The 25,648-nt window shown below is 38.5% G+C and overlaps 1 protein-coding gene across 9 annotated transcripts in view; it reads left to right on the top strand.

The window, feature by feature from the left end:
• AHCYL2 (adenosylhomocysteinase like 2) overlaps positions 1–25,648 on the top strand; it is a 143,541-nt gene that overhangs the window by 100,659 nt on the left and 17,234 nt on the right. For 4 of the 9 annotated variants that reach the window (XR_012508096.1, XM_074367078.1, XM_074367080.1 and 1 more), the window contains exons 2-10: positions 2,017–2,128; positions 8,956–9,099; positions 9,534–9,634; positions 15,358–15,460; positions 16,875–16,969; positions 19,572–19,678; positions 20,748–20,864; positions 24,254–24,317; positions 24,798–24,886. Coding sequence is in view for 8 of the 9 variants with exons in the window: in XM_074367078.1 (XP_074223179.1) it covers positions 2,017–2,128; positions 8,956–9,099; positions 9,534–9,634; positions 15,358–15,460; positions 16,875–16,969; positions 19,572–19,678; positions 20,748–20,864; positions 24,254–24,317; positions 24,798–24,886 (932 nt within the window). In the remaining variant the exon portion in view is untranslated. Of the gene's footprint in view, positions 1–393; positions 540–2,016; positions 2,129–8,955; positions 9,100–9,533; positions 9,635–15,357; positions 15,461–16,874; positions 16,970–19,571; positions 19,679–20,747; positions 20,865–24,253; positions 24,318–24,797; positions 24,887–25,648 lie in introns of those variants that run through there. The other 5 variants (XM_074367079.1, XM_074367082.1, XM_074367083.1 and 2 more) reach the window with 3 other exon arrangements.

Raw genomic sequence — 25,648 nt, 5'->3', positions numbered from 1 at the left:
GATCCTACAAATCTAGAGAAGTAGAGTGACCTGCCCCCTCTAGTGGTGGGTGGGTGCGAGTGGGAGTACATACCTGAGGCAGGGTTTATCTGTTACTCTTTTTTAAAAAAAGGCACTGCCGAAGTTAGTGACTCATGTGGCCTTTGGAAAGTCAAGGACTATTTCTTTTCCTAGATGAGCCTCTACAAAAAGAAAAACGACATACTGTCTTGAACTGGTTGGTGAAATGGAAGCCAGGGATTTGAGCTTGACTGCTGTTCCCCTCCCCCATCTTCTCCCCCACCTTTTCCCCCTTCCCAACTTTTTTTTTTTTTTTTTTTTTTTCCCTTAAGAATTCTTTTAACTTTAGACTTGGCTTATGGTTACCATATTTACTTAATATTCAACCAAGTACAGCCTGCAAATAGAGTGGGCTACTTCAGATTCACTGTTTCAGCACATGGTTGCCTACCGTGTGTCAGGCATTTGTGCTTGAGGATATAAGTGTGAATAAGGTACACAGCTCTTGCCTTATGGAGCCTAGTTTGCACAGGATACAGGTAGGTAGTTATATTCAGGGTGGTAAGTGCTGGGATAGGAGAAGTAAATGGAAGTTCACGTACGTTCCATGGGAGTGCAGAGAAACAGGGCTTTATCTTTTTGGAATACACTGCTACTTCAAAAAAAAATTAACTTTGCCATTTTTCATTTTGCGGAAAGCTTCTAATCCAATGAATTTTCCTATTGCTGGAAACAATTTACAGTCTCTGAAGTACTACACAGGCATTATTTGTTGTTATAGCTATGAAAATGCTATAAATTCCCCTAAAAGGTATGCTAAGCTAATTCAATTTGGCACTTTTCTCCTTGTCTGAATACTCAGATGACTCAATGGTTACCTCTAACTTCGGGAAATGTAGCCGACAGTTGCTTTCGTTCTGATGCGCTATATCTGTGTTCTGCCCATCAAGGGCCCATCTTTTTCTCATGAAAGGCAGAACCAGTCGTCAGATCTTTGATCCTTTCTGCCTCCATGCCAGTTTGATCCAATCTAAGCAATTATGCAAACATTCAATTAGATAAAAAAAGGTATTTTTTGAATAAATGATATGAGCTTTGATTTGTAACGTGTTATAAAGCGTCAGCTGGAACTTCCAAAATGCAACCTCCACTGTATTGAGGTTTATACCTATTCAGTCCAGTCATCTACTCCTTCTACATCTGTTACAGTTAATAAATGATCATCTTGTGGCTTTTAGTATTTGATACCAAATATTAAAAATAATAAATTAATGTTTACTTATTAGTACCGAAAAGCTAATTAATACATTTTAGGAATCCTTTAAAAAGCTAGATTGACTACCTGCAAGAGTTACAAGAACAATATAAACTTGTTTTGTAGGGGTGAACTAATTGAATCTCCTGCTGAGTTTCACAGTTTACACGTTATTTCATATAACCCTCTCTAAAACTTGTGAAGTATCTTTGTTGTATTTATGAAAAAATGAGAGTCACAAAAGTATCTTGACCAATGTCACATAGCTAATGAGTGGCATAGCCAGGATTTGAATGCAGTTCCAGAAAGTTCTGTATGAGTAGAAAGCTTTTTTTTTTCCCCTTTCCATTATACCATACCATTTCCTGAGAATCTTAAAACCTGAAGGCAAGTCACTTTACCTTTCTGTACCTTGAAGTTTCTTATCCAGATATATGGAGGTCCTTTCCAGCTTTAATTTTCAGTGAAACTATAGAAAGGATTTCTGGATATGAATTAACTTTCTAAAAATTTGTTTTAACCAGAACATTCCCTTTTATTGCAAAATGTATATAGTGAGAGAGTGGATCAAAGATTTAAATTTGATAGAAACAGAGTAGGTAAAGAATGAAAAATCGTTCTCTCAGAAGAATGTTAACATTCCAAACGTGGGTTGGTACAATCAGATCAGCTGGGAAGGAAGGTAAGTTCCTACAAGCCTTGAATTGCTGTCTCACAATGGAGGTTCTTTCCCTTTATGAAACTAGAGTTCTTTTTCTTAGCAGATTCAATTTGCTGACCAGAAGCAAGAATTCAACAAGCGTCCCACCAAAATTGGACGTCGCTCTCTGTCTCGCTCCATTTCTCAGTCATCTACTGACAGCTACAGCTCAGGTGAGTGCTGGACTGCTGTGGACCAGCTGTGGAGGCTGGTTAAGCCTGATCAGCAGACCGTCCTGTCTATCCAAAGCTAATTAAGCACGATCAAGCCTGTGCTTTGGAATACACACTTGGACTCTCAGTCGAAATTTAGACCAAAATTCTGGATCGAATCTTTGGATTTCTCTTGGGGATTCAGAGTGGAGCCTAACAGAGGCCACATCTTCCAATAAAGGCAGAAGAGGGTGACTAGGGAAAGTGAGTTCTGATTTATTCAGAGAATGGGAGTATGTTGCTCACTGATGACCTTCACTGAACAGCATGTGTAGGGACTTGTGTTTTTTCCATTCTTTGAAAATCAAAGAGAGGATCCCCATCCCTCCATCTGGGAAACGTTAATTGCCCCAAGAAACAATGAAATCATTGTAGCTACCTCAAGTGAGCCCTTTGCCTTTCCTTCTAAGCTGTGACATTGTATTGCTTGTTACTCCTTTCCTTTGCAGTGGCATCAGTTCCAATATGTGGTCCCTGGGGCTGAGTTATCATTTAATGCCAAATGAGTATCAACATGTGGGACCCCTTGTCAACATTGGCCATTTGTGTAACAGTGTCTAGTATGTGTCTGATTTAATATGGAGCTGTTTTATTTTGCTCTTATGTAGGAATGTGATAGGAAGCTGGGTGTTTGTCCAAGTTATGTCTTAACTTATAAATAATAATATTCATTAAAAAATGTTCATCATGACCTGAAATTTTATTTGTTTTTCACACAACTAGGAAATTAGCATTTGTTATGTAAAGCTGAAGAAAGCTTGTTTGGGAAGCTGTAACTTTTAGGTTGGGTGGGCTGTTATTTACACTTTTTACGTTTCTTTAAGTTTCCCCCACAATAACTGAATGATGTAAAGCACATGGTATAAATCCCTATGGATTTTTGTCTAAAGATACCAAATTTTGTACCTACGTTATTCTGAAATAACCAGCAGAATAATAAATAATTAAATTATATTAAAAAATTCTCAGTAACTGTTAAAAATTCATGAACCAGTTAATATAATTCAGGAAACTATAATAATTGTGAAAATATGAATTGTAGAACATTTTAGACTGTGAGTTTGTGCATGTTATCTAAAGATTGATACTAAATAATAAAAACAGTAAATTTTAACTCTAGATCCTTTTCTTCCCTACACACTTGATCCACATTTCCAACTGTGCTCCTATAGGGAAAAGCAATGCCTGCCTTCCTACAAAACACCCATATATATATGCAGGGAGAGTACTTACAAAGTATCTACTTACCTAAAAGAGTGAGTTTGATACCCTTGGTGTCCAAGTGAACGCATAGTTACTTGGGATAGCTCATTGGTGAGTAATATTGACTGATGTCACCCTGGAAAAGTTGGACTTTTAGGTTGAACTATATGAAATTGCCATTTCTATAGTAAAAAAAAAAAATCAACCTTATATATCTATTTAAGGGTATTAAGTTTTGAAGCATGGAGTCAAAACATCCTGGACTTGGAAAATAACTTAAAGATCAGTTATTTAGCTTTGCAGTAGATGCTGGACTTGCCTTGATGGCATCCCTGACAAATGGCCATCTGGTCTCTTTAGGAGCATTTTTAGATGATAGGATGGTCCTTGCTTTATCTAGTAATTTAGCTGTCTCTGAAATGTAAAGATTTTACTTAGAAATAGAAATCACCATTTTTGGTTGCCTAATTTGGAGGGCATCCCATTGTCCTTGTTAACCTCATCTGGATATATTCCATATTAAGTGCCCTTTCAAAAATATTATACCTATAAATATAATATTCTAGGTATGATCCAAAATAATCTATAGGAAGTGTTATTTCCATAAACTCAGTGCTTTTAAAATGAAACCTCATTATGTTTGCTCTTTTTGCAGCAGCATCTCACACACACTGTTACCTTGTTTTGTTTCCACGTGAACAGTTGTCAAACCCTTTTAGAACTGTGAATGGAGATGCCTGCTGCTTTGAGTTTTACACTGGGAGTTAGAAGAGACCTAGCTTCTAGGCTTTCATCAACGTGTGATTTGTTGTGTGATTCTGGAAAACTCTTGCAGCCTGCAATGTTCATAACAGAGGGAATGGGAAAGTGATATGAGGTGATACAGAAAAAGCTCCATACTCATCAAAAGAAAAGCCAGGAATAACAGAATTACTCGCAGCTTTCTAAATATGAGAAGATGTGCGAATGCATGTCAATAAGAACTTGGAACCCCTTTTCAGCATATGTTATCATTTAATTGACTGTAGAAATGAACGTTGGAGAGCCCCGAAGACTTCTCTTCTCTGTTTATCTCTCCCTAGGTGAACTCATTCAGTCTCGCAGTTTAAAATATGTATTGATGTTTGATTCTTGGATTTTGTCTCTAGCCCAAATCTCTTCCCTGTACATTAAACCCAGATATTCAACTGCCTCCATAGTGCTTTCACTTGGATATTTTACAGGCATCTTAACCCTCCCATGTCTTAAAAACTGAACGGCTGAGTTCCAGCCTTGCCCCTCTTCGATCTATTCTCAGTGCTGCAGCCAGATCCTTTGTTTTAAAATAAGGGGAAAGGCGTCCAGAGACATTCTCGTTAAACGACTTTACACCTCTGTGAAGGAGTGTACACCTCTGATATACTCTGTGTGTGAGCAGCTAGAAGAAGGTTTCTGGCATTTCAAAAAAAAAGGTACCTTTCTGTCCGAAGTGCTTGTTTTGCTGAGGTTACTTGGAGCCTTTCTTAGGCGCTGGCCTACGCTCCCTTCCTCATGTTCCTGCCACTAAAGTCTGTCATGCTTTTATTTAGGAACCTCCTCCAGCCTTTGCAGCCAGTTCCTCATGTGAATCACAGAACACAGAAAATGATTTGAAGGGTTGTTTTCTCAGTTCTTCAAAGGATGGTTCAGAATTACTGATACAGGCATAAGAGAGAAGTTAATTCATAAGTCCAATGGATGCTTCAAGGCATTAGAGCTTAATTCTGGTGAAACCCAAGTTGAAAAAGGCTACATTAATCCCTGAAATTATTTTATAAAAACCAAACTTCTAAAAACTCTTTCTCTAAGCACAAAACCTCATAAAAATGAATGAACAGAAGAGACTTCTTCAAAGTTAGATCATCTCAATGATCTATTTCTGAAAAAGCTGTCTTTGCAGTGAGTTAATTGGTTAAGGATAAGGAAAGAGGACTAAAGTGTCACAGTTCATAACTGGTTCTTCTAAAGCTTGAAATTTTTTCAAATAACAAAGTTTTGTTTGTTTGTCTGTATTTTGGTTGCTAACATAGCTTTTCACATATTTCTAGAGTGATAGTCGTCAATGAAATCTACTGTACATTGACACACAGGTCAATACTCTTATTCCATTACCAAATGAGTAGATTGGGCCCAAGAAGAATTGCCTGACTTGAAATTGTCTAATAGGACTAATTCAACCAGCAATCTGACTTCTTCTCCTAGCAATTACCCACAGTATCACAGCTGCTGAGCAAATGTATGCATGTTCTGTGGGATAGATTTGTGGATTAATGATTCACCATATTGTTTTCATTCTGAGATATCATGAAACAAGAGAACATCCCATGGTAAAGTTATTTTGCACTTTATGTTACTCTTCTATCTAGAAATTGACCCTTTTCTGTTATCTCGTTTATTCATAAGATTTTTCTTGTGGTAGTTAGGGGGAGGGGAGAGTCTGGGAGAGAGAGGATCTGTTAGACCCTCTATTATACAGTTGGATAAATTGAAAATTGTTCACTTAACCAATTAGAGGTGAACTAGAGCTAAGGTGTCAGGGCTGTGCTTCAGTAGGTTTCTGTGGTTATTGATTGTTCACTTTTAATTAAATTGTAACTCTGGGCTTCAGAGTGTACTGACAATTACAAACACTTTAGAAACTATTCAGGCATGTGTATACATATGTGTTGGGTTTCTCTAAATTTTCCTAGCAAGAATTTTTTAATGCTATCTCAACCATTTTCATGAATATCCTACTTTAAATATAGTGGCAGAAATGAGTTATGGATTCCAAAAATAAATGTCATGTTAGTTCGGGAATAATCTACTGTGTTTGCAAAAATAATACTTTCTTGGTCTGGGTCTCTCGGCCATTTTGCATTCACATATTAGTCCAGTCTAGACAACTGATACTTTCGGTTCTTACCTGATAACAGGTCTGTATAAAGGGTCTTGGAAACAAATCCATTTTGGCTCAAAGAAAAGCATTGGTTGAACTAACTACAACCAGTTGACTACCATTGAGAAAAGAAAATACCATTTTTTCCTTTTAGAATAGGGAAATAATATAAATAATTTTGTTCTTTGAGTAGGAAGAAAACAAGTCAAGCCAAAAATTGAAGTACTTCTCTTAAGGGGAATTTTGGGGATTTTTGTTGTTGTTTGGTTGGCTTTTTTTCCCTGGCTCATCCTTTGTTGCTGAAGAGGCATAGGAGAGGAGAGCTATTCTGGGTAGAGTTAGGACTCCAGTCTCAACCTTTCTAATCACTGCCAGCCAACCACCTGCTGCTTGGATAAATCAGTAGATGACAGAGGTAGAAAAAAAAAGAAACTGCTAAATAATATTGTGTGTATGTCATTCCTTTCTCACTCAATATCCTAAAGCTGAGTAAGAACCTTTAATGATGTAATATCTGGCATTGAATTAAAAATATGTACAAAAGCCAATAATTATATCAGGTATAATTTGAATACTTAATTACTTTATGCCAAGCATTGCACTAAGCACTTTACTTACATTATCTTATTTAATTCTCAACAACTTGACTCTGACAAGTCATGTCTGCCTACTGTATAGTCTGCTTCATAGCACATATTATAATCATGTGGGAAAAAACCCTCTAAATAATTAATATTATAATTAGTTATTTCATGTCTGACTCACCTACTAGACTGAAAACTCCGTGAAGGCAAAGACAATCTATATCTGTCCTGTATCCCCAGCACTTAGGCTGTGCCTGGTACATAGTGGATGTGTAATAAAAATTTGTTGAATGAATAACTAACTGTGTGAATGACTGAATCCATGAATGAATTAACAACCCTCTGAAACAGGTTCTGGAGTCACCTCTACTTTATATACCCAGAAACAGAGATGGAGACTTCAACCAAATTCTGTCTTGCTCCGGAACACATAACCCCTAGATTTAAATGGCCTTTGTGGAGCATCAGAATCATCATGTCTCTGGAAAAGGATTTGAAATTGAAGATATTCTAAATGTGAACACTTTCTTCAAAAGCAATTTTCCTATAAATTTGGATCAGGATTAGGGATGGCTGTTACCTTTCTTCTCTCGGGTGATAGAATCGTGTTTCCCTTAAACCTCCAACTCATAAGCTATTTCTGAGTATTGATTAGTGAAACAGATGACTACCCAGGAAACTGTTTTTGGGCTCTGCTGCCAAAGGTACTTTGAGCTCTCACTCACCCTAGGAGGGAGATCCATAGACATTTTGTACAGATTAGCTCCTTTCAAGAACAAAAGTCCCTTTGGGGATTTATTAATTCCCTCACCTCCCCTGGTGTCCATGTTCATTCTTGTTGCCTCGTGTTGGGACTTTGCTCTAGGGCAGTTTTCCAGCCCCAAGAGAGACACTCAGCCCCTGCTGCCCAAGCATTCTGTAGCGCCATGCCTGATTAACCGGGCAAGGTCAGACTTGCCTTTTGCAGCCCTCCCAGAGATAGACCATTTACTGAGAAATCCCAGAAATGCCTTAATTCTCTGGGTGTAAGTAGATCAGAGCACCAGAAACCATAGGAGCTCTGAGCTTTTGCAGCTTTCTCCCCTTTAAAGTGTTGGAAGTACTTTTTATCTCACTGAGAGATGTATAATGCTTTATAGACAGTGCTTTAAGTCCCTCAACCTTCCTCCCAGCAAACCTTGAAGACTACTTAGGTACTTAAACTTTAAGTCAGAAACTTAAACATAAATTAAGAAAAGAAATTACTTCAAACCATCCAGCAAATGATTAGCAACTACAGAATTATATGAAGACTAGGAAGACCTCAGCCGAATACGGGAATAGTGGCAGCTGCCTGTTAGCCGCAATCAAAAGTCTTAGACCTTCTACCCTCTAGTGTATATTTCTAAATGGATTAGTCATCAGAGCATTTAGTTATACCAAAAGAGGATATATCCACTTCTTTGGGAATCTAAAATGCCTAGTGCAGGACCCACTGAGGCCAGCAAGAAGGGAGAGCACACTGAATGCTTCATTGTAAATGTCTAATTGGGTCTGCAGGCATAGTTCAGTCTCATCAGAGCCAGTCTTAAAAAAGAAAGCTCTTGTTTTGTCAGACAAACACTTTTTGTGTGGTTCTTCTTTACTTTCCCATGGGTTCCTTGTTTTCTAGGACTTATCTGTTCAGTTATTGTACTAAAATACAAATGACATCAAGCATTTAAGCAGCAAACAGAAGGGTAGCTAGGATCCCAGAAACCCACAGGTTAATGACCATGATCTTGCATTAAGAACTTGAACCTATTGCTCCTGTGGTGTAACCTCTCTTTTTACGTGTTCAAGGACTTCTGCATGTTCTGAAGATAAAGTTAGCTCTAGATTCCAAGTTATTGCTACCCTACGAGAATGTCTTTGGCAGCCTCTCTCAGCTTCCTCTTTCTGACTTGTGGGTAATAGCACTTTCCATAGGAGATGACTGAGAGAGCTCCTTGGTGCCACTTAGGTGTTTACCAAATGGGAAAATTTACATGATGCTGGATGACTAGAAAAGCCTCAGTTCACTCATGGTTTGGAGCTTTGAAAGAAGCCGTTTTTGCCCCTGAGGGTTTTTTATTCTGTCCTTCCAGCGGCTTCGTATACAGACAGCTCTGATGATGAGACATCCCCTAGGGACAAGCAGCAAAAGAACTCTAAGGGAAGCAGTGACTTCTGTGTCAAGAACATCAAACAGGCAGAGTTTGGACGAAGAGAAATTGAAATTGCTGAACAAGGTAAAGAAAGCACCTTTCCCTTCTCAAGCTGCCTGTGTCTTTTAGTCCACGTTAATCCCTTTTTACATCCTGGGGTCTAGTAGTTTGTGAAATTTCAGTGTGATTGTGAAGAATACTTGTAATAAAGAAATCTGAGCTCAGGAAACACTGGGGAGGGAGTAAACTCCAGTGGGTCTAGAAGGACAAGAAAAACAGGAAGAGAGACTAGATAAGGAGAACTGGGATGTAGGGAATCAAACACTGGAGCATTTGCCTCTGAAAGTCCCTTATAAAGGAAAAGTCAGGCTTACTATCTTGAACCCCTGAGAAACCTAATGTAACAGAGAACCTGATTGGGGAAGGATCTTACCTTAAGAGAATGCGTTTTTCTGTGTATTCTTTCTCTCTCATTCCCTCCTCTCTAATATTGCTGTGTATGTTTTGGGCCTTTTCAGAAATGCCGGCACTGATGGCTTTGAGGAAGAGAGCTCAAGGAGAAAAACCTTTGGCTGGAGCCAAAATCGTGGGTTGCACACACATCACTGCTCAGACTGCTGTGAGTCCTTTTCCTCTCTCCACGTAACAATAGTTAATAATAGCCACCGGTTATTAAGGGCTTCCAACTAGTTTAAGCACTAGTTTAAGAGGCTAAGACCTTAACAAGTATTATTTTGTTAACCCTCATAATGGCTGTGTAAAGCCTGTTTTCCTGTTTCCATTTTATAAATGAGGAAGCTGAGGCTCAGGGAGTTTAAGTAATTTGTCCAAGGTTGTACAGCTAGTAAACCATAGAACTGACATTTGAACTTCAATACATCTGATTCCCAAGCTGATGCTTCCTTCACTTTTCTGCAGTGCTTCCCTTTATCTTCCCTTGCTTTATCGTTTCTACAAGGCAACTGTGTTAGGCTGCTTTCAGCTGCAAATAAGAGAAAATCTGAGTCAACCTGGATTATACATAAAGGAATTTATGAATTACATAGCTAGAAGCCCAGAGGTAAGGTGGACTTCAGATGAAGAATCTCAGGGCTCCTATTTCATCTGTCCGTGCTGCTCTTGGAGCTGCCTCCTCACTGTGCTTACTTCATCCTCAGGCTAATAGCAAGATGGTTACAGCTCTTCAAACCATCACAGGCAGACATGAAGAGGAAGAAGGACCATTTCTTCTCTCTATTCCAAGAGCAAGGAAACCTTTCCCAGAAGTCCTCCAGGATACTCTATCATGTCATTGAGCAGGACTGGATCACATCCTATGCCCCATCAGTCCTGGAAAGGAACTGGGGTTACCATGATTAGTTTAGATCAGTGCTGTCACCTCTATCAAATTCAATGACTCCTTTTTACAAAAAATATTTTGCAATCCCCCTGTATTACCTTGAAATGAAATTCAAGTATAACGTATCTAAGTACATATTATTTTCTTTAAAAAATCAACATAAAATCTTACTGAAATATGAAGGAAGAATAAAAGGAAAGTAATTTATAATCAAATTATGTGTATTTCAGTATCTAAGTGCTTGGGTACATGTATAGTAGAATGGTCAGTTATTTGTATTTACTCATAGCATTATTTGAACAAGAGTGCTACAAATATATCTACATGGAAGTGTGTTACTGTTTCCAGAGCATCAGAGCAATATTGCAAAACTGTATAATTTTCTGAAATGATAAACAACTTTTTGTAAATTTTTGAATAACAACAAAAAGTATGAGTTATCTCTTGATTTACACACTTGTTGCATTCTTGGCAATGCTTTTGTTGATATGTAAAGTGGAATAAAGTTCTTAACTCAGATCATTATAAATAGGTTTCTCACTCAAGTGAACTTTGCATTGAAACATTTGAAGATTAAACCAAATATGTATCAATTATTGTGACAACCAAAAACGCCCCCACAAAGTTCAGAGTTCCTCTGTTGAAAACAACTGACTTAGAGTTTTCATCAAAGATGTAGTAGATACTGAGTTGCCAGCCATAATAGGACCAGTGCAAGAAATCCCTGTATCAGGAAATGGTCTGGAATCTCTTATAGGATTTATAAGATCCAAGTCAGTTGTATGGCTAGATCAACTTTCAAAAGATTGTCTCCTGAAGCACAACACTTATGTGTCCACATTCCTTGTTAACAACGGCAAAGATTCCTCACGACATAGACGGCTACTGTTAGCATCTTCCCCGTGAGTCTTTTCTGGGTTACGTGTTCTCAGAGGAAAAGCGTGTCTTGGTGGCTCTAAATTAGTGTAATAAATTGAAAAGCTATCTCTTTTTGGAAATATAGATTAATGAATCAAGGCAGAAACACTCTTGAAACTTTTTTGGGGCTTCCCCAGTCAGGGACATGAGACTTCAGTGTGGTGGCCTAAAATAGTAAGTACTTCTGTACTGTCTCATGTTGCTAAATTATATCTAGTTTCTTTTTTACTCCCTGACTCACTGAACATTACCACTCTTCGAGGTTATTTATTTTTTTCCTTTTCCTTTGAAAAAATAATAACAAAGGAATTTTGCTTTGTTTTGCTTTTAGTCTTTAATTTTTCTGATTACAGAAGTAGTTCATGTTCATTTTACAGTATTCAAGCATTGCCACGATCTATAATGTAGAAAGACAAAGTTTCCTATAATCTCGTGCTCCAGGAATAACTTTCATAGTTAACAGTCCCTGTCCATGTTTTTTAGACTTGGATCTATTTGTCTTTTAGGTGTGTTTCCATAGTTCCTTCTAACCAGATTCCTTATCTGTTCTTTTGAAACAGTAATGATTTAAAGTTGGGCTAAACCAGCTTCTAAGCTCTGTCCTCCCCCCACTACCACTTGCCTTTACTCCTGCTTGAGCCGTTAGCCAGCAGCCTTGACTCATAGTTCTTTAAACTGTTCTTACAGTCTTGGTTCCAGACACTTTTCTAGTTAAGTTATATTGCTTTGTAGGCAAGTCTCAGTATCATTCTCTTTTTTTTTTTTTAACAAATTCATGAATCCTAGTTGTAAGGATTCAGAAATTCTTTAAAGTGAATAAATAAGAGAGAAAAACTGGGATCAGATATTGAAAGGTAAAGAAATTAAGATATAAGAGTAATTCTGCTATTAACTTACTATATGGCCTTGGACAAATTACATAAGGGATTAGCCTACATTAGTGGAGTTATTTGCAAGTTTTTTTTTTTTTATTTAGAGCATATTTTTAATTAGAATTTTTATTTTAAAATGAAAATTATCAGTACCCAAAGTTAACTGCTGTCAGGAAGTTTTAAAACAAGCTTTTCCACTAAAGCTTTATTCTCACTAAAATAGCTCTTAATCAAAGAAGTAAGGTGGTATACTACCTTCTTAAAAAGAAGCCTGTCTGGTGGGGGGGGGCAGTTATAGCACAGTGGTAGAGTGCATGCCCAGCATGCACGAGGTCCTGGGTTCAGTTCCTAGTACCTCTGTTAAAAATAAACAAATAATTAAATAAACAATTACTTCCCCCCATAAAAATTAAAAATAAAAAAGTTAATTAGAAAAAGAAGAAGCCTATCTCCATCTTATATATTGAAGTAAAAGTAAGTCACAGTGGATTAAATTTATTTTAATAATTTAAAAAATTTGAAATAAATACAGATTATAGAAAAGTAGCAAATACAACTATTTGAGAGTAAGTTGCCAACCTGACGATGCTCCCACAAATACTTCAGTGTGTATTTTCTACAAACAAGGATATGCTTCTATTTGAATGGACAGTCATTCAAAATTAGGAAATTAACATTGATTCATTATTGCCATCTAATTCTCCGACCCCATTTGAGCTTTACTAATTGTCTCAAGAATATTTTTTATAACCAAAGGATCCAGTCCATAGTTATATGTCTCATTTAATTGTCATCTTCTTTGGTCTCCATCAGGGCTGCGTAGTTCATTAGTCTTTCTTTGACTTTCATGACCTTGACACTTTGAAGATTATAGACAAATTATTCTGTAGAATGTCCTTGATTCAGACTTTTATGATGCTTCCTCATGACTAGATTCAGGGTATGTAGCTTTGGTAGGAAATGATGCTGCTTTTTTTTTTCTTCGTTTAATCCTATCAGATGGCACTTGATCTCGATTTGTCCCATAACTGATGTTCATTTTGACCCCTTGATGGAGGTGATGTCTGCCAGACTTTTCTATTATATAAGTTATTTTCCCTCCTTTGTAATTAATAAGTATTTTGTGAGGGAGTGATACAAAACTGTGTAAATATCCTGTTCTTCATCAGATTTTCCATTTATTCACTCACTTGTTTATTTGTATAGAATCATTGTTTCCTTTTATTCAATAGGTTAAATCCATTACTATCATTATTTATTATGATGCTCAAATTGTTTCAATTTTGGCCAAGGGGAGCCCCTTAAGTCTGGCTTCTGAGGCTCTTTGCTATTGGGATGTCATTGTTCCTGGATCCTCTTTCATTAATTTTGGGAAATGGTGGTCCATTAGCTCTTCATATATATCTTTTGCCCTGTTTTCTTCCTTCTCCTTCTAGCATTCCGATTACCTGTGTGTTAGACTGTTGATAGTATCCCATAGATCCCAGGTGCCCTCTTCTGATTTTTCCCCCTACTCTTTTTTTATTCTGTATTTCAGTTTCATACTTTCTATTGATCTATCTTTAAGTTCACTCTGTCCTCAAATATGCCCAGTTTGATGATAAGCCTAATGAAAGACTTCTTAATCTCTGACACATTAAAAAAAATTTTTTCTGACATTTCTGTTTGACTTGTTTTTATACTTTCAATCTCTCTGCTAAAATTCCCTATCTGTTTATGGATGCTGTTCATCTTCTTCACTAGACCCCTTAACATATTAATCATAGTTAATTTAAAGTTCCTGTCTTGATCAAACATCTCACTCATCTCAGAGTCTGGTTCTCTTGAATACTTTCTTTCTTGACAATAGGTTGGGGTTTTTTCCTACTTTTTTCGCGTATCTAGAAATTTTACATTGAATGGGTATATTCATTTCCATTATTGTCATAAATTGTGCTGGATTTCAATTTTGTTCTGCACCATAGTCTTCAAATTCCTCCAGCCAGGGGTTCTGAGTGTTTTGGCTCCACCCTGAGGCTTTCAGCTGCTTCTGCAAATGCTTGCCACACGGGGGCTCTCTCTTCAAGTGCCTGCCCCACCTGCAGCAGGAGACGGCTGCTCCTTGTTTCCTGGAGCTGGACTCATAGTGTGGGCAGATGGGGTTCTGATCCAGCCTCAGTCTTAGGCAGGCCTCTTGAAGGTAGGGCTTTTTCAGTGTTCCTGCCTCTCCTCCCTGTAACAGTAATCTTTGCCTTGTATCTGATGATAGGTCTTGAGCAGAGATACTTTCCTGTCCCTCCTGGAAAGGTAGCAGATCTTTATTTTGTATTAACGTACAGTCCTTGACCCAAGAGGGTTTTCCACCACTCCCCCAGGAACAGAGAGTTTTTGCTACTACCCTCTTTCAGAAGCAGGGGATCTTTGCTGGTCCTTGGTGGCAGGCATAATTTCTGCTCCTCTTCCTACAGTTTAAAACTTTTGCTTCCTGTGAGAGGAGATTGTGGGGAAGTGCCCAGGTTTCATGCTTATCGTAGAGCACAGACAATCAGCTCCCTGCCCGCAATTTTTCTCGTGAGTCCTGGTTGAAGCCCCTGGAAAAGAGCTGGCATGTGAGCATGAAATATCCTTGTGCCTGAGGTGACCAGAAGTTCCAAACTGACATACTTTCCCAGCCCTTACTAATTCATTAAAATTTTAGCTACTTTTTCCTTAACCTGTTATATGGCAGCCTCCCTTGCTCTGCCAGAGGTGAAACTGTGTACCTTCTCTCCTTAAAGGGATTTGTCGTTCTTTAGAGTTCTATTCCTTGGTTGCATTATGACCTCAGCTCTTTGATGGGCTCAAGAAAAATTATGGTTTTGTAGATTGTCCAATTTTTTCTTGTTGTTAGGTGGAAGCTTCTCCTGCAGCTTTCTACCTCTTAAGAAGAAGAACTATAAATTGGTGGTTTTAAAAAAATGTTTTGCTCTGAAATCCTTGGTTTAATTAAATCTTACAGGGAGGCCCAATATGTTAAATGAGTAGAAGCACAGAGCTCAGCTGGAGCCTTCCCCCTTGCCTGCCCCTACCCTTGCCCTTTTCTCAGGGTATTGAAGTTTCTGTAAAGCACAGTTTGAAAATCATTCACATTAGTTATTCCTAATGTACTTTCTCATTGTCAGATATATAAACTTAATCTCCTTGACCAATTGTTTGGCCCGTGCCTGCTCATCTCCAGTATTCTCTTTAATATAGGTGCTTATGGAAACTCTGGGTGCTCTGGGGGCACAGTGCCGATGGGCTGCCTGCAACATCTATTCCACCCTCAATGAAGTGGCTGCTGCTCTAGCAGAAAGTGGTAAGATCTTCCGCTTATTTTCTGTGTCTTTGACTCAAGTAATTTTCCAAAAAGTTCCATTGTTGTCATATAAATCCTAAGGAAAGTTGCCATGTAAAAGCTGTTTTGGAAGAAATGAATCCATATTCTTGATGAACTTGCTCTCTTTCTGGGCTTCTCTTGTTAAATATGATTGAGGCAACTGTGTACTTCACAGTTGCAAATATCGTCTTATGTCTAGTCTTCCATTATTAGTTAATGCTTTGCCTTGACTGGTTAATATTAGAGCACCAGTGAACACTATTCTCTGTCTAAGGTCATATGGACTGAAAAAGAAAATGCTTCAGGCATAGTTTTGTGGTCCTCCTGGCTTTTCAGCAGTTTTCCCTGATTTAACGTTTGGTGCTTCTGCTTCAGCAGTAAACAGGACTTGACCTGGCAGATTAATATTTGATCACAATAGCCACTGACACTTGAAGGACAAAAAAAGAGAGAGAGAGAGAGAAACTTAGACTTTGCTAGTTTCTTGCCTTTACTCTCTGGTAGCACAGCACAGGTCAAAATACCAAATACTTGCTTCAGAGCTCTTGAGAAATTCTGGGAAAGCTCTATTCACTTGTAAAATTTTTATTCATGTATAAAATACATGTATAGAAAAATACAGAAATAGAAATATATAGTCCAATTAATTGTACATACACATTCATTTCTCTTCTTTTTCAACAAATGCTTATTGACTTACTCTAAGAGATATAAGAACAAATAAGACAGTGTCTTTGCCCTCAGAATCATATGTTGTGGTTAAGGAGAAAAGACATCTATATAAATAATGATAATATAAGGGCATTTGTGAGAATGCCACAATAGATCATAAACCCACGTTACGTATACCAACCAGGGGCTTGTATAAGTTCAGAGTCCAAGAACGATCACTTCCAGCTGAGTTAATAAAGCTTCATTAGGAACATGACACTTAACTGGGCCATGAAGTATAACAACATTTTAGCAGAGGGAGAAGAGTTTAAGAATTTTCCTGATGAAGAAAAGCACAGAAGCTTTTTAAATTTCTGACTAAAGCATAGCAGCAAGAAAGATTAAAATGTAGGTGGGAAATGGTGAGAATTCCATTTGGACTGGATCAAGAAGTACTTATTTCTGGTTTCTTCTTTTTGCCTTTAGTTATATTTTTAGAATCCATCATACTCTTGTCCCCTTTGCTTGTCCTCTTTGGTCTAACAAGAACAAAATGACCACCAAAGACAAAGGAGTGGGTGAAGGAGCTGAAGATAATACTAATCAGTGAAGAAAGTCAGTTCAGAAAGTACAGCAGAATGAGAGAGTTTGAAATTGGGAGAAACCGGCATCTTCTTACCAGAATTTAGGGTCAACCCTTTTTTCAGGCTTTAATGTTTTCTTTTTGTTCCTTTTTTCTTAGGATTTCCTGTGTTTGCCTGGAAAGGAGAGTCAGAAGATGACTTTTGGTGGTGCATTGATAGATGTGTGAATGTGGAGGGCTGGCAGCCAAACATGGTGGGTTAGATTTCTGCTAACACAATTCTGTAGGGACCTGAGGGTACAGAGAGGGAGGAGATGGTCTGGGAGAGGGTTTCCCAACAGGGAGGAAGGAAAATGCTTCCTTTTCAATCTGATGTACCTAAGCTTCCAGCAGACGCTAATGCTGAGGGTATCCCAAGAATATTAAACCTCTATCTGGCCTCAAAGTGCTGTAATTGTCATGCTGATCTTAGAAGCACTCATATTCGTCAGCAACATTAGAATACTGCTCAGGGTTCACACATGACTGGTCAAAAAGTACGATTAATGAGTTACCATCTCCTACTGTGCTCCCCACAACAATGATTAAAACACACACGCGCGCACACAGCTCCTGTGGTACTTAGCTTTCTAGAATCACATGCTAAATTTATAGTAAACCTGAAGGGATTACAAGTTCAAATTTCTTCTCTTTATTCATTCCTCCCTTTAAGAAAGATGACTGGCAAAATTTGGGGTTTTTTACTTTTGCTTAGTTTTTACTTTTGTTTCTTTTTTTTTTTTTTTTAAGATTAAGTTCTTGAAGGCTGATAGCATATTAGAGTCACAAAGAGAAGCAAAAAGCTGCACAAAGTGTGATGCGCTCCTACTTTGCAAACTTTTCTGCATTTGAGTGAGAGGAGAAATTAGGGAATCAACTGAAACAAAGAATCCTTGAAGCTCTAGTCCAACTACTGTTCGCTGCTAAAGACAGCGGAGCAGGCTTCACCTGGTACACAGCAGAGAGAATCTTTCTCGATTCTGTGATCCAGGACACATTGCACCAAGGGCTGGTTTGAAGAAGCTGGGTCAAAGCCTTCAAATCCTGAAAGGAAGGAGGGGTCGGCTGTAGGATGAGTCCACTCATTCCAGCAGAGTTTAACAGTGACAGAAGAGAGTGTGATTGGCAGAAGCTAAAGAAGACATACCAGGGGGCTTCTACTGGAAATAAAACATTAATGTTATAGTGATGAACATGGGGAGGGCAGGGGATCGTACACAGAGAGCTTTTACAGACTGTAGAGCAGCCCAGACTGCTAGAAAGGTTGACGGAGAGAGTAAGACAAGGATAACAACTGTGACCCCTGAAAACAGGGCCCATATCTCTTTGGAGCCTGTCAAAATATAGTGCTTTTACTTGCTTTCCAACCTCAGGAAGATTCCCTGGTGACAAAAATTTTCTGCATTAGAATTACGTGGTGAGACTTATGGACTATATTCATCAAATAAATATTGGAGATGGCAACTACCTGCCTGTAGATACCTTTGTTAAAAGGGAAATGTGGGGAAGAATAGGGAGACTTAAGACAGAGTCTTTTTTGTCTCTGATCATCTGTGTGGCTACGGATCAGAGACTGCAAGGGGCAACTCCACGAGGGATTTCATACATGTAAAAAGGGAGAGAGGAACTCAGAGGAGCCTTTCCATTTCTTAGGGCATCTGTTCTGAGGTTTCTACTGGGAGAAAATGGAGCACTAACTTATACTATGGAGCAAGTGGAAGAGTTATTAAGAGTCCTGCCTTCGATCCCTGCTCTCAAATGAGGTTGAGTGGAGTCACAAAAAAATTGATCAACAACAAGAGCAGGAGCAAAAAAAGAGATCAGGTGGTGGACGTGAGGTTGGAGATTTTATGTACCCAGGGGTCCAGGGTGGCATCCTTGGCACTTGCAGTAGAGTTGATAATTGGGACTGCAAAATGGGTGCATGTCAGTAGAGGGCAGCTCAGTCCTGTGGGTCTTTCCAGGAGGGTGGGTGTAACAGTTTGGAAAGCCCTGCCAAGCATTTCTAACAGCTAGGTGAAGGGCTGAAATGCCACAGCCTACTGCCTAATAGTATTCTAGGCTGGTCTTTCTTTAGCTTATTTATAATTCAGAAACTTTCCTCTGCTGATGAAAGCTTCAGTAGGCACAGCATTGTGTTTATCTTTAATCCCAACCTGAAATAGTGATGAGCTGTTCAGAGGCATGCTTGCACACCTACATGCTGCACAGTTCCCTAGTTATTTTTAATTTGGTTTATTGAGAGTGTGAGGTTGCGCTAGGCAGAACCCTCCAGTGCTGCCTGATCATTTTGGGTAGGAGAGCGCCTGTACTTTGGGAGAAGTAAAGGATTAATGAATACTGTTTTATAAATCATTGTTCTAGGAGGAAGATGAATTATGTGGCTGGATTTAAACTAAGGTTTGAGCATATTTAAAGTCCTGAATTTAACTAATATAAATGTGCTGATATTAAGTTTAGGCTTTCTGACTATCGACAGTACATTCAAGAGCTCGTGCTCTAGACAGCCACGCAAGCTGTTAGTCTATAAGAAAGTCTTCATCATGTTGCTTTATATTTTGATCTAGTGGGTGTGTCATTTGGGAAGGTCATTTGGCTGTGAGAAATACAGTCTGCCTTTCACCCTCAGTGTCTTTTTCTCCAGTGAAACAAGTGTTTGGTCATTATACTGGCTTTAAGTTACTTTGTATAACCATTTGAGAAATTTGAAATATCTGTAAATTGACAAGTAGGAATTGGGATACAAGACCCAGAGAAGCACTGGAAGCCTTGAGCCTTCAGCAAAATAAGTTACATTATTTATGCTCATTATTGCAGATCTTGGACGACGGAGGGGATCTTACTCATTGGATTTATAAGAAGTATCCCAACATGTTTAAGAAAATCAAGGGCATCGTAGAGGAGAGTGTTACTGGAGTCCATAGGTAAGATTTGACATTGGCATGCCTGGTTTTATGCAGCCTGGATATATATTCTTGCAATCACATACCTATAGAATACATTATGTTAAAAATTGGAACCTGCTCTGAGATAATGATATCCGAGTCTGCATACTTGTTTTTTTTAATTAACACAAATAACAAACCTAAAATAGAGAGGGGATGGGTAGGAGAACAAGTATGGTCCTCCTGTTTTCTCGTCATTTTGGTGCAATGAGTGCTTGTCCTTTTGAGGGGAATTCTTTGATTCCACAGATATTTGTTGAACTTCTGCAATGAATCAGAAACTGCTTTAGGAACCATGCTAGGGACAAAAACCTGGGCCCTTGTAGAGCTGACACTCTCGCACAGAGAGCAAGGATTTAGGATTCTCTTCCTCAAATGAGCAATAATTCCCTAAGTAAAATTGGAATCATTTCTGTTTACTATTATTCATACAGAAAGATCTGAAAGTATGAAAGTTTTAGGGAAGTAAAATCTAAATACGCTACCATCACTGCTTTAATATCTTATGACCTTTTTGAATGTATAAAACTATGGATTACACCATATTTTCAGACTCTTAGAAAGGGGTGAATTTTGAATAAAACACCTGGCTCTAATTTTTAGTTGACTCAATTTAAATAAAACCCCATACACAGATATACATATTTATAGGTGTGTGTATTGAAATGATAAAATTTCAAATGATACTTGAAAGTTAAAATTGTTGCATTAGAGAGTGGAATTAAAATAGTACTTACAGTTACTCTTTTTTTTTTCATTAAAAAGGGAAATAAAATTAATAAATAGTTTAAAGTTTCATGTTTTAATCCCTAAAATTTAGGGGTGGGTCAAAGATTTTCCCACATGCCTTTTGACTAAAGTCTTTATTTCTAAGGCATATACAGGCTCTGGAAAGGTATTCTTTATTTCTCTACATACATCTAATAGGATGAAACTAGTCGTGTCTCATGCCTGCTCAATTAACATATTTGTTGAATTTGATATGAAACTGATGGTAGATTGCAATATCTCATTGTTTTATGTTCTTCTTGATTTCCTTCGTTCTCAGGCTGTACCAGCTCTCCAAAGCTGGGAAGCTATGTGTTCCAGCCATGAATGTCAATGATTCAGTCACCAAACAGAAATTTGACAACCTCTACTGTTGCCGTGAATCAATTCTTGATGGGTAATCTTTTATTATCTGTGGGATGAACTTAAGTTGTTGAATTGAGGTTCTAAGTTTTTCGGTTTGGGTTATTTCTGGAAATGATTTGTGTAGCACCTCTGGATCTGTCACCACATCATACTCAATATTTTATAGCCCAAAGTTACCATTATATCATACTCAATATTTTATAACCTAGAGCTACCATTGCTGTCTCTATTACCAGCAAATCTATTTTACTTAAAAAGTCAGACCAGCCCTTATCTATTGATGGCAGAGTTTTCACTTTGTGACCCTATCAACGCTGTGAGTCAGTAACTAAAGTTGTTATAAACAAGGAAGTACCTTTGGTGGTTTAGGAGAAGGTTCCTGGTGTTCCTCTTCTAGGTCATGTTGTCTGTTGTTAACCTCCACTGTCATAGAGTTCTCTGGCCATCTGGAAATTGTAATGAGCAAAGAGTCATTTCCCAGAGGCTTTTCTAGTTTTTCAAATCTGTGAGGACTACAAGTCTGACAAAATCCACTTAGATATACTATACCAAATATTCTGTTCTTCCAGTGCCCAGTTTCTGTTTCTACACTTGTGTCCTAATATTTCTTCATGCTTGCTAGGAAGATTCAGTAATTCTCTGTATGAAACCATTAAGTTGGTTTAGAATATTGCCAAGTCAAATGGTTTCCATCATGTATAGGTTAACAGAAAAGGGGAGAAAGGGCCTGTGGGTCCCATTACTAGTCTGGACCCCAGGCGGTGTTCAACACCACAGGCATTGGAGCAAGAAGGACCTTGGTTTGATGATTGGCTCTATCATTTATAAGCCTCAGACTAGTTATTTAACCTCTCTGTGCCTGTTTCCTCACCTGTAAAATGGTGACAGTAAGACCTACCTCACAGGGCTACTGTGAGGATTAGATGAGAGAAGGTATGAATCCTGGTCAATGTTAGTTCACTTGCCCTTCTTTCTAGAACCCTGTACAGTAACTTCTAGGATTAAGTTAGATCATAGCAGGAAGACTTTTGCTTTGAAATCTTTTTTTTTTTTCAGGGTTGGGGGAGGTATTGAATGCAAATTCAAACTATTGCTAATTATTACTCGTGTAAAGTCAATGATATTATAAGATAGATTGGACATTTGAGTTCCCAATCCATCAGTATGTTTATGAACTGTCCCCAGTTCTGTCCCCATATAACTGTTACTGTGATGCACAGCTTTGCACCTGATAAATGATCTGGGTATTATACTCATAGAAATATTTACTCATTCACAACTAAGTTTCTTTTAGATTTTTCACATCCCAAATCTGTGAGTTTAAAATCTTCCTTAATCTTAAGTTTTGTAAAAGATGCCTAAAGGTAGCTCATAAACATGGACAGAGTCCCTTCTAAGCAGCATTTACCCTGTGGATAAGAAAGCTACTTTAATGTCAGACATATGAAAGTGAGAGTAAAATGGAAGCAGTAGACAGGGGTTAAGGTTAATGGAGAGATAGGTAAACATCACCCATCTACTTACTGCTGAGTAATAAGAGATCCTTGGCACCTTCAGACGGTGAAAAGCTTTCCAACTGGGTCATGGGTAGTTTTTCCTCTCAGAGGAGTTGATAGTAGAAGTTAAAGAAGAGGCAAAGTGTGCTCCAGAGAAGGCTGCAAAATAGAGGGTCCAAATGAGGAAGGGCTTGAGCTTCTGTAGCTCTGAGCTGGTTACATACTACACCATAAGCTGAGAGAATGGCCCCACTCATTCCTGGAGGACACTCCTGTAATTGGTCTGCGGTGCCAAAAAGCAGGGCAACTGCAGTCTTCTGGAGACTGAGGTTCCACATGGTAGGAACATAAAGGATTTACCAGAAATCCCAGATACGATTTTTAGCTTGTAAAATAGATCGTATTTCAGAAACTCTTTTAGAGGGTCCTGGGACCAAAAGAATAAAGAGAGAAGCCAGAGACTTGGCGTGACTCTCATACACCAGCAGATAGCTTCCCCTCCTATCCCCAAAAAGTCCCTCCTTGACTGAGGTCTTTTCTGCCCTTTATCCTTGAACCTTGAGGCAGATCTGGCTCCCTAAGATCACAAGGAAATCACTGCCTAACTGGAATCCATCCAGGTCTGTCAGCCTGTTGTTTGCAGAGCCGCAGTGTTGATGACGTTTCCTTTCCACCACACAGGCCTTTGTAATCACAAAGAGAGTCACATTTTCTTTTGGGAAGAGAGGCAGAAAGGCTTGAGGGTAGGCAAAGTAAAGGAGGCTCAGAAATATGATCTACTGATTTCCTAGCAGTGTTTAGCCAGTTCAGGACCATTCTAAGCCCTGACTTTTGAATGTGGTGGCAGCCCAGCCAGACTTAGTCTCTTCAGTCAACAAAAATTGCCTCTACGCTTAATTGATATTTACTGAGTTTTATTGGGGTTCATGGAGTTATACTAGGTCTAGTGAGTGGAGTTGTCCGATCAGGAAAAAGATAGGATTTCTACTTTGCTTTTTGGTCCATTTATAGATATTTAACAGAGAGATAAGTGAGTAAAAAGACCCACAGATATTTGTTGGAACTGTCTATCTCAGAATAGGCTGGTTTTAATTAAAAACTTCCTCTGCCTACCTGAGGCTTCCTTAGAGAAGGGAGATCAACAAAACCTGAAGGGAAACTGCTCCTACAACCTCTTCCAAGAGACCCTGAAAACAACAGTAAGGACGTTTATTCTAACTTCATAGAGAATCAGAGACAAAGAAGTAGAACATGTCTGAGGACTCGGCCCAGAAAACTCACTACCTCACGTAGTCAGTGCTGGTGTGTTTCAAGGCTCTTCTCCACCTTGTTGCCTGTTACCCTCCCTGGTGAATTACTGTGGGACTTATTGGCCATTCTGATACTAACAAATGTAGGACTCATTTATCTGTGTTATATTTTATGTGTCTAATTCAGTAAGGTAGAATGTTTACATTAAGCCAGAGCTTTGTCACCTCCTTAAATTAAAATTACAGTCTTTTTGCTTCTTTGTATCTTTATTTATAAATATTATATATTCCAAATGTTATATAATAAATATGTATTGCTGTTATGTTTAAAAGTTACTTTGTGGTCTAAAGTGTCTTCCCTTCTGCACCACTCCCAAGACAAGGGGGCAAAAAAAGAAAAACAGCCTCATATAGATGGAATTGATTGGATAGCATGGAGTAAGAAAATACATATTTTATTGAACCTTTCTTTCTAGTTGTTAGTTTCTCTGGGATAGAAACCAGGCTTGCTCTCACCATGGGGTGGTGGGGGAGAAAACCCCAAACCAAAAAAAGCCCCCCAAAAACAAAACCATGAAAACAAAGGGATTCAATCTAATCTCAAGGGAGAAACAAGAGATTTTTCTGATTTAATGGGGGGTTTTTTTTGTTTGTGTTTTGGTTTTTTCCCATAGACTTAAAAGGACAACAGACATGATGTTTGGTGGAAAGCAGGTGGTGGTCTGTGGCTATGGAGAGGTAAGGTTTAATCTTTCAATTATTATGTGTTTAAAATGTATTTTGTTGAAATATACTAGAATTTTTCCCTTGTACGGACATAAAAATACATTCATTTACTGCTTTAGATGGAAAAAAGGAACTTCAGAGGCCCTCTGATTAAAATACAGTCTTTCTTTTTTCCCTTTATATTTTTGCTATTTTTTCTTAAGTTGATTTTCTGACTGTTCCAGTACACTGTTTGTGATGTTCTTTTAGCTTGTGTTTTGATTATAAATCGTGAGTGTGGGTGTTCTTATGCACATGCATGTGCTAAGCAGGGCTTAGGAGTTTGTTTATGAACTGCATTCATTTATTTGTTTTTCTTATTTTTCCCTAAGCATGAATCTATTCAGCAAAATTCCTTTTGGGGGCGGAAAGGTGGGCACGCTTTACCAGAAGCTTTGAGAAACTATTTTCTGCGTGACTTTCCTTATTATATGTACTTTCTCTCTTCTTCAGGTGGGGAAGGGGTGCTGCGCTGCCTTAAAAGCTATGGGCTCCATTGTGTATGTGACTGAGATTGACCCTATCTGTGCCCTTCAAGCCTGGTAAGCATGCAAAAGGAGACTTGCTTTTTCCTCTACGTTGCCATCTAACACGTGACCTTGTAGCTCCAAAGACTGGCCTGGTTGATGCCGCATTTTATCTCAGAGGGGCCCAGATCCCCAGAGATTGCTGTTAACTGCAAGCACCTGTCTTTCAAAGATCAAGGAGTTCTGCTCTAAGAGCCGAGACTATCAGAGAAGCTAACATTTAGAACTCCTGTGAAAATAGTAACAGGGAGCCAGAGAACAAGTAGCCCCTTACCATCTCCACATGCAGTTCTCTCCCTTTGAAAAGCAATAGTTAAAAACAGAAATAGGCTGACATCAGATAGAGCTGCTGTCACATAGTAAGTGCTCAAAAAGTGGTAAAATCGTTAAAATTGTTTTGCCATCTTCAGCAGGATGGAAATAGCACTGCCCCTGAGGACTACTGCGAAGTCCGTGTGTCTGTAGCCTGGATAACACCCCTAGTCTTTACCATTAACCATCCAGAGGAGGGTACCCAGGATAGATGAGTCATAGCATAAAAGATTTTGCCATAACTGTTTTTCCTGCCCTACAACTCCTCACACACCCTCGCCATCAACCCACAGATTTCCCTAACAGTTGTCGGCTTTGTCTGAGTCAGGGCTCCAACAAAATAGGGGAACTATCACCATTCTAGCATTTTCACTTAGAGAAACGTGAACCTGCTTGAATACTGATAAGGATACTGATTCAAACTATCTTACAGATGTGAACTGATCACTTATTCTGTGTTAGGTT

Source organism: Camelus bactrianus, chromosome 7 (assembly GCF_048773025.1).
Source record: "Camelus bactrianus isolate YW-2024 breed Bactrian camel chromosome 7, ASM4877302v1, whole genome shotgun sequence".
Taxonomy (NCBI): Eukaryota; Metazoa; Chordata; class Mammalia; order Artiodactyla; family Camelidae; genus Camelus; species Camelus bactrianus.
This window is presented reverse-complemented; position numbering and strand designations above follow the sequence as displayed.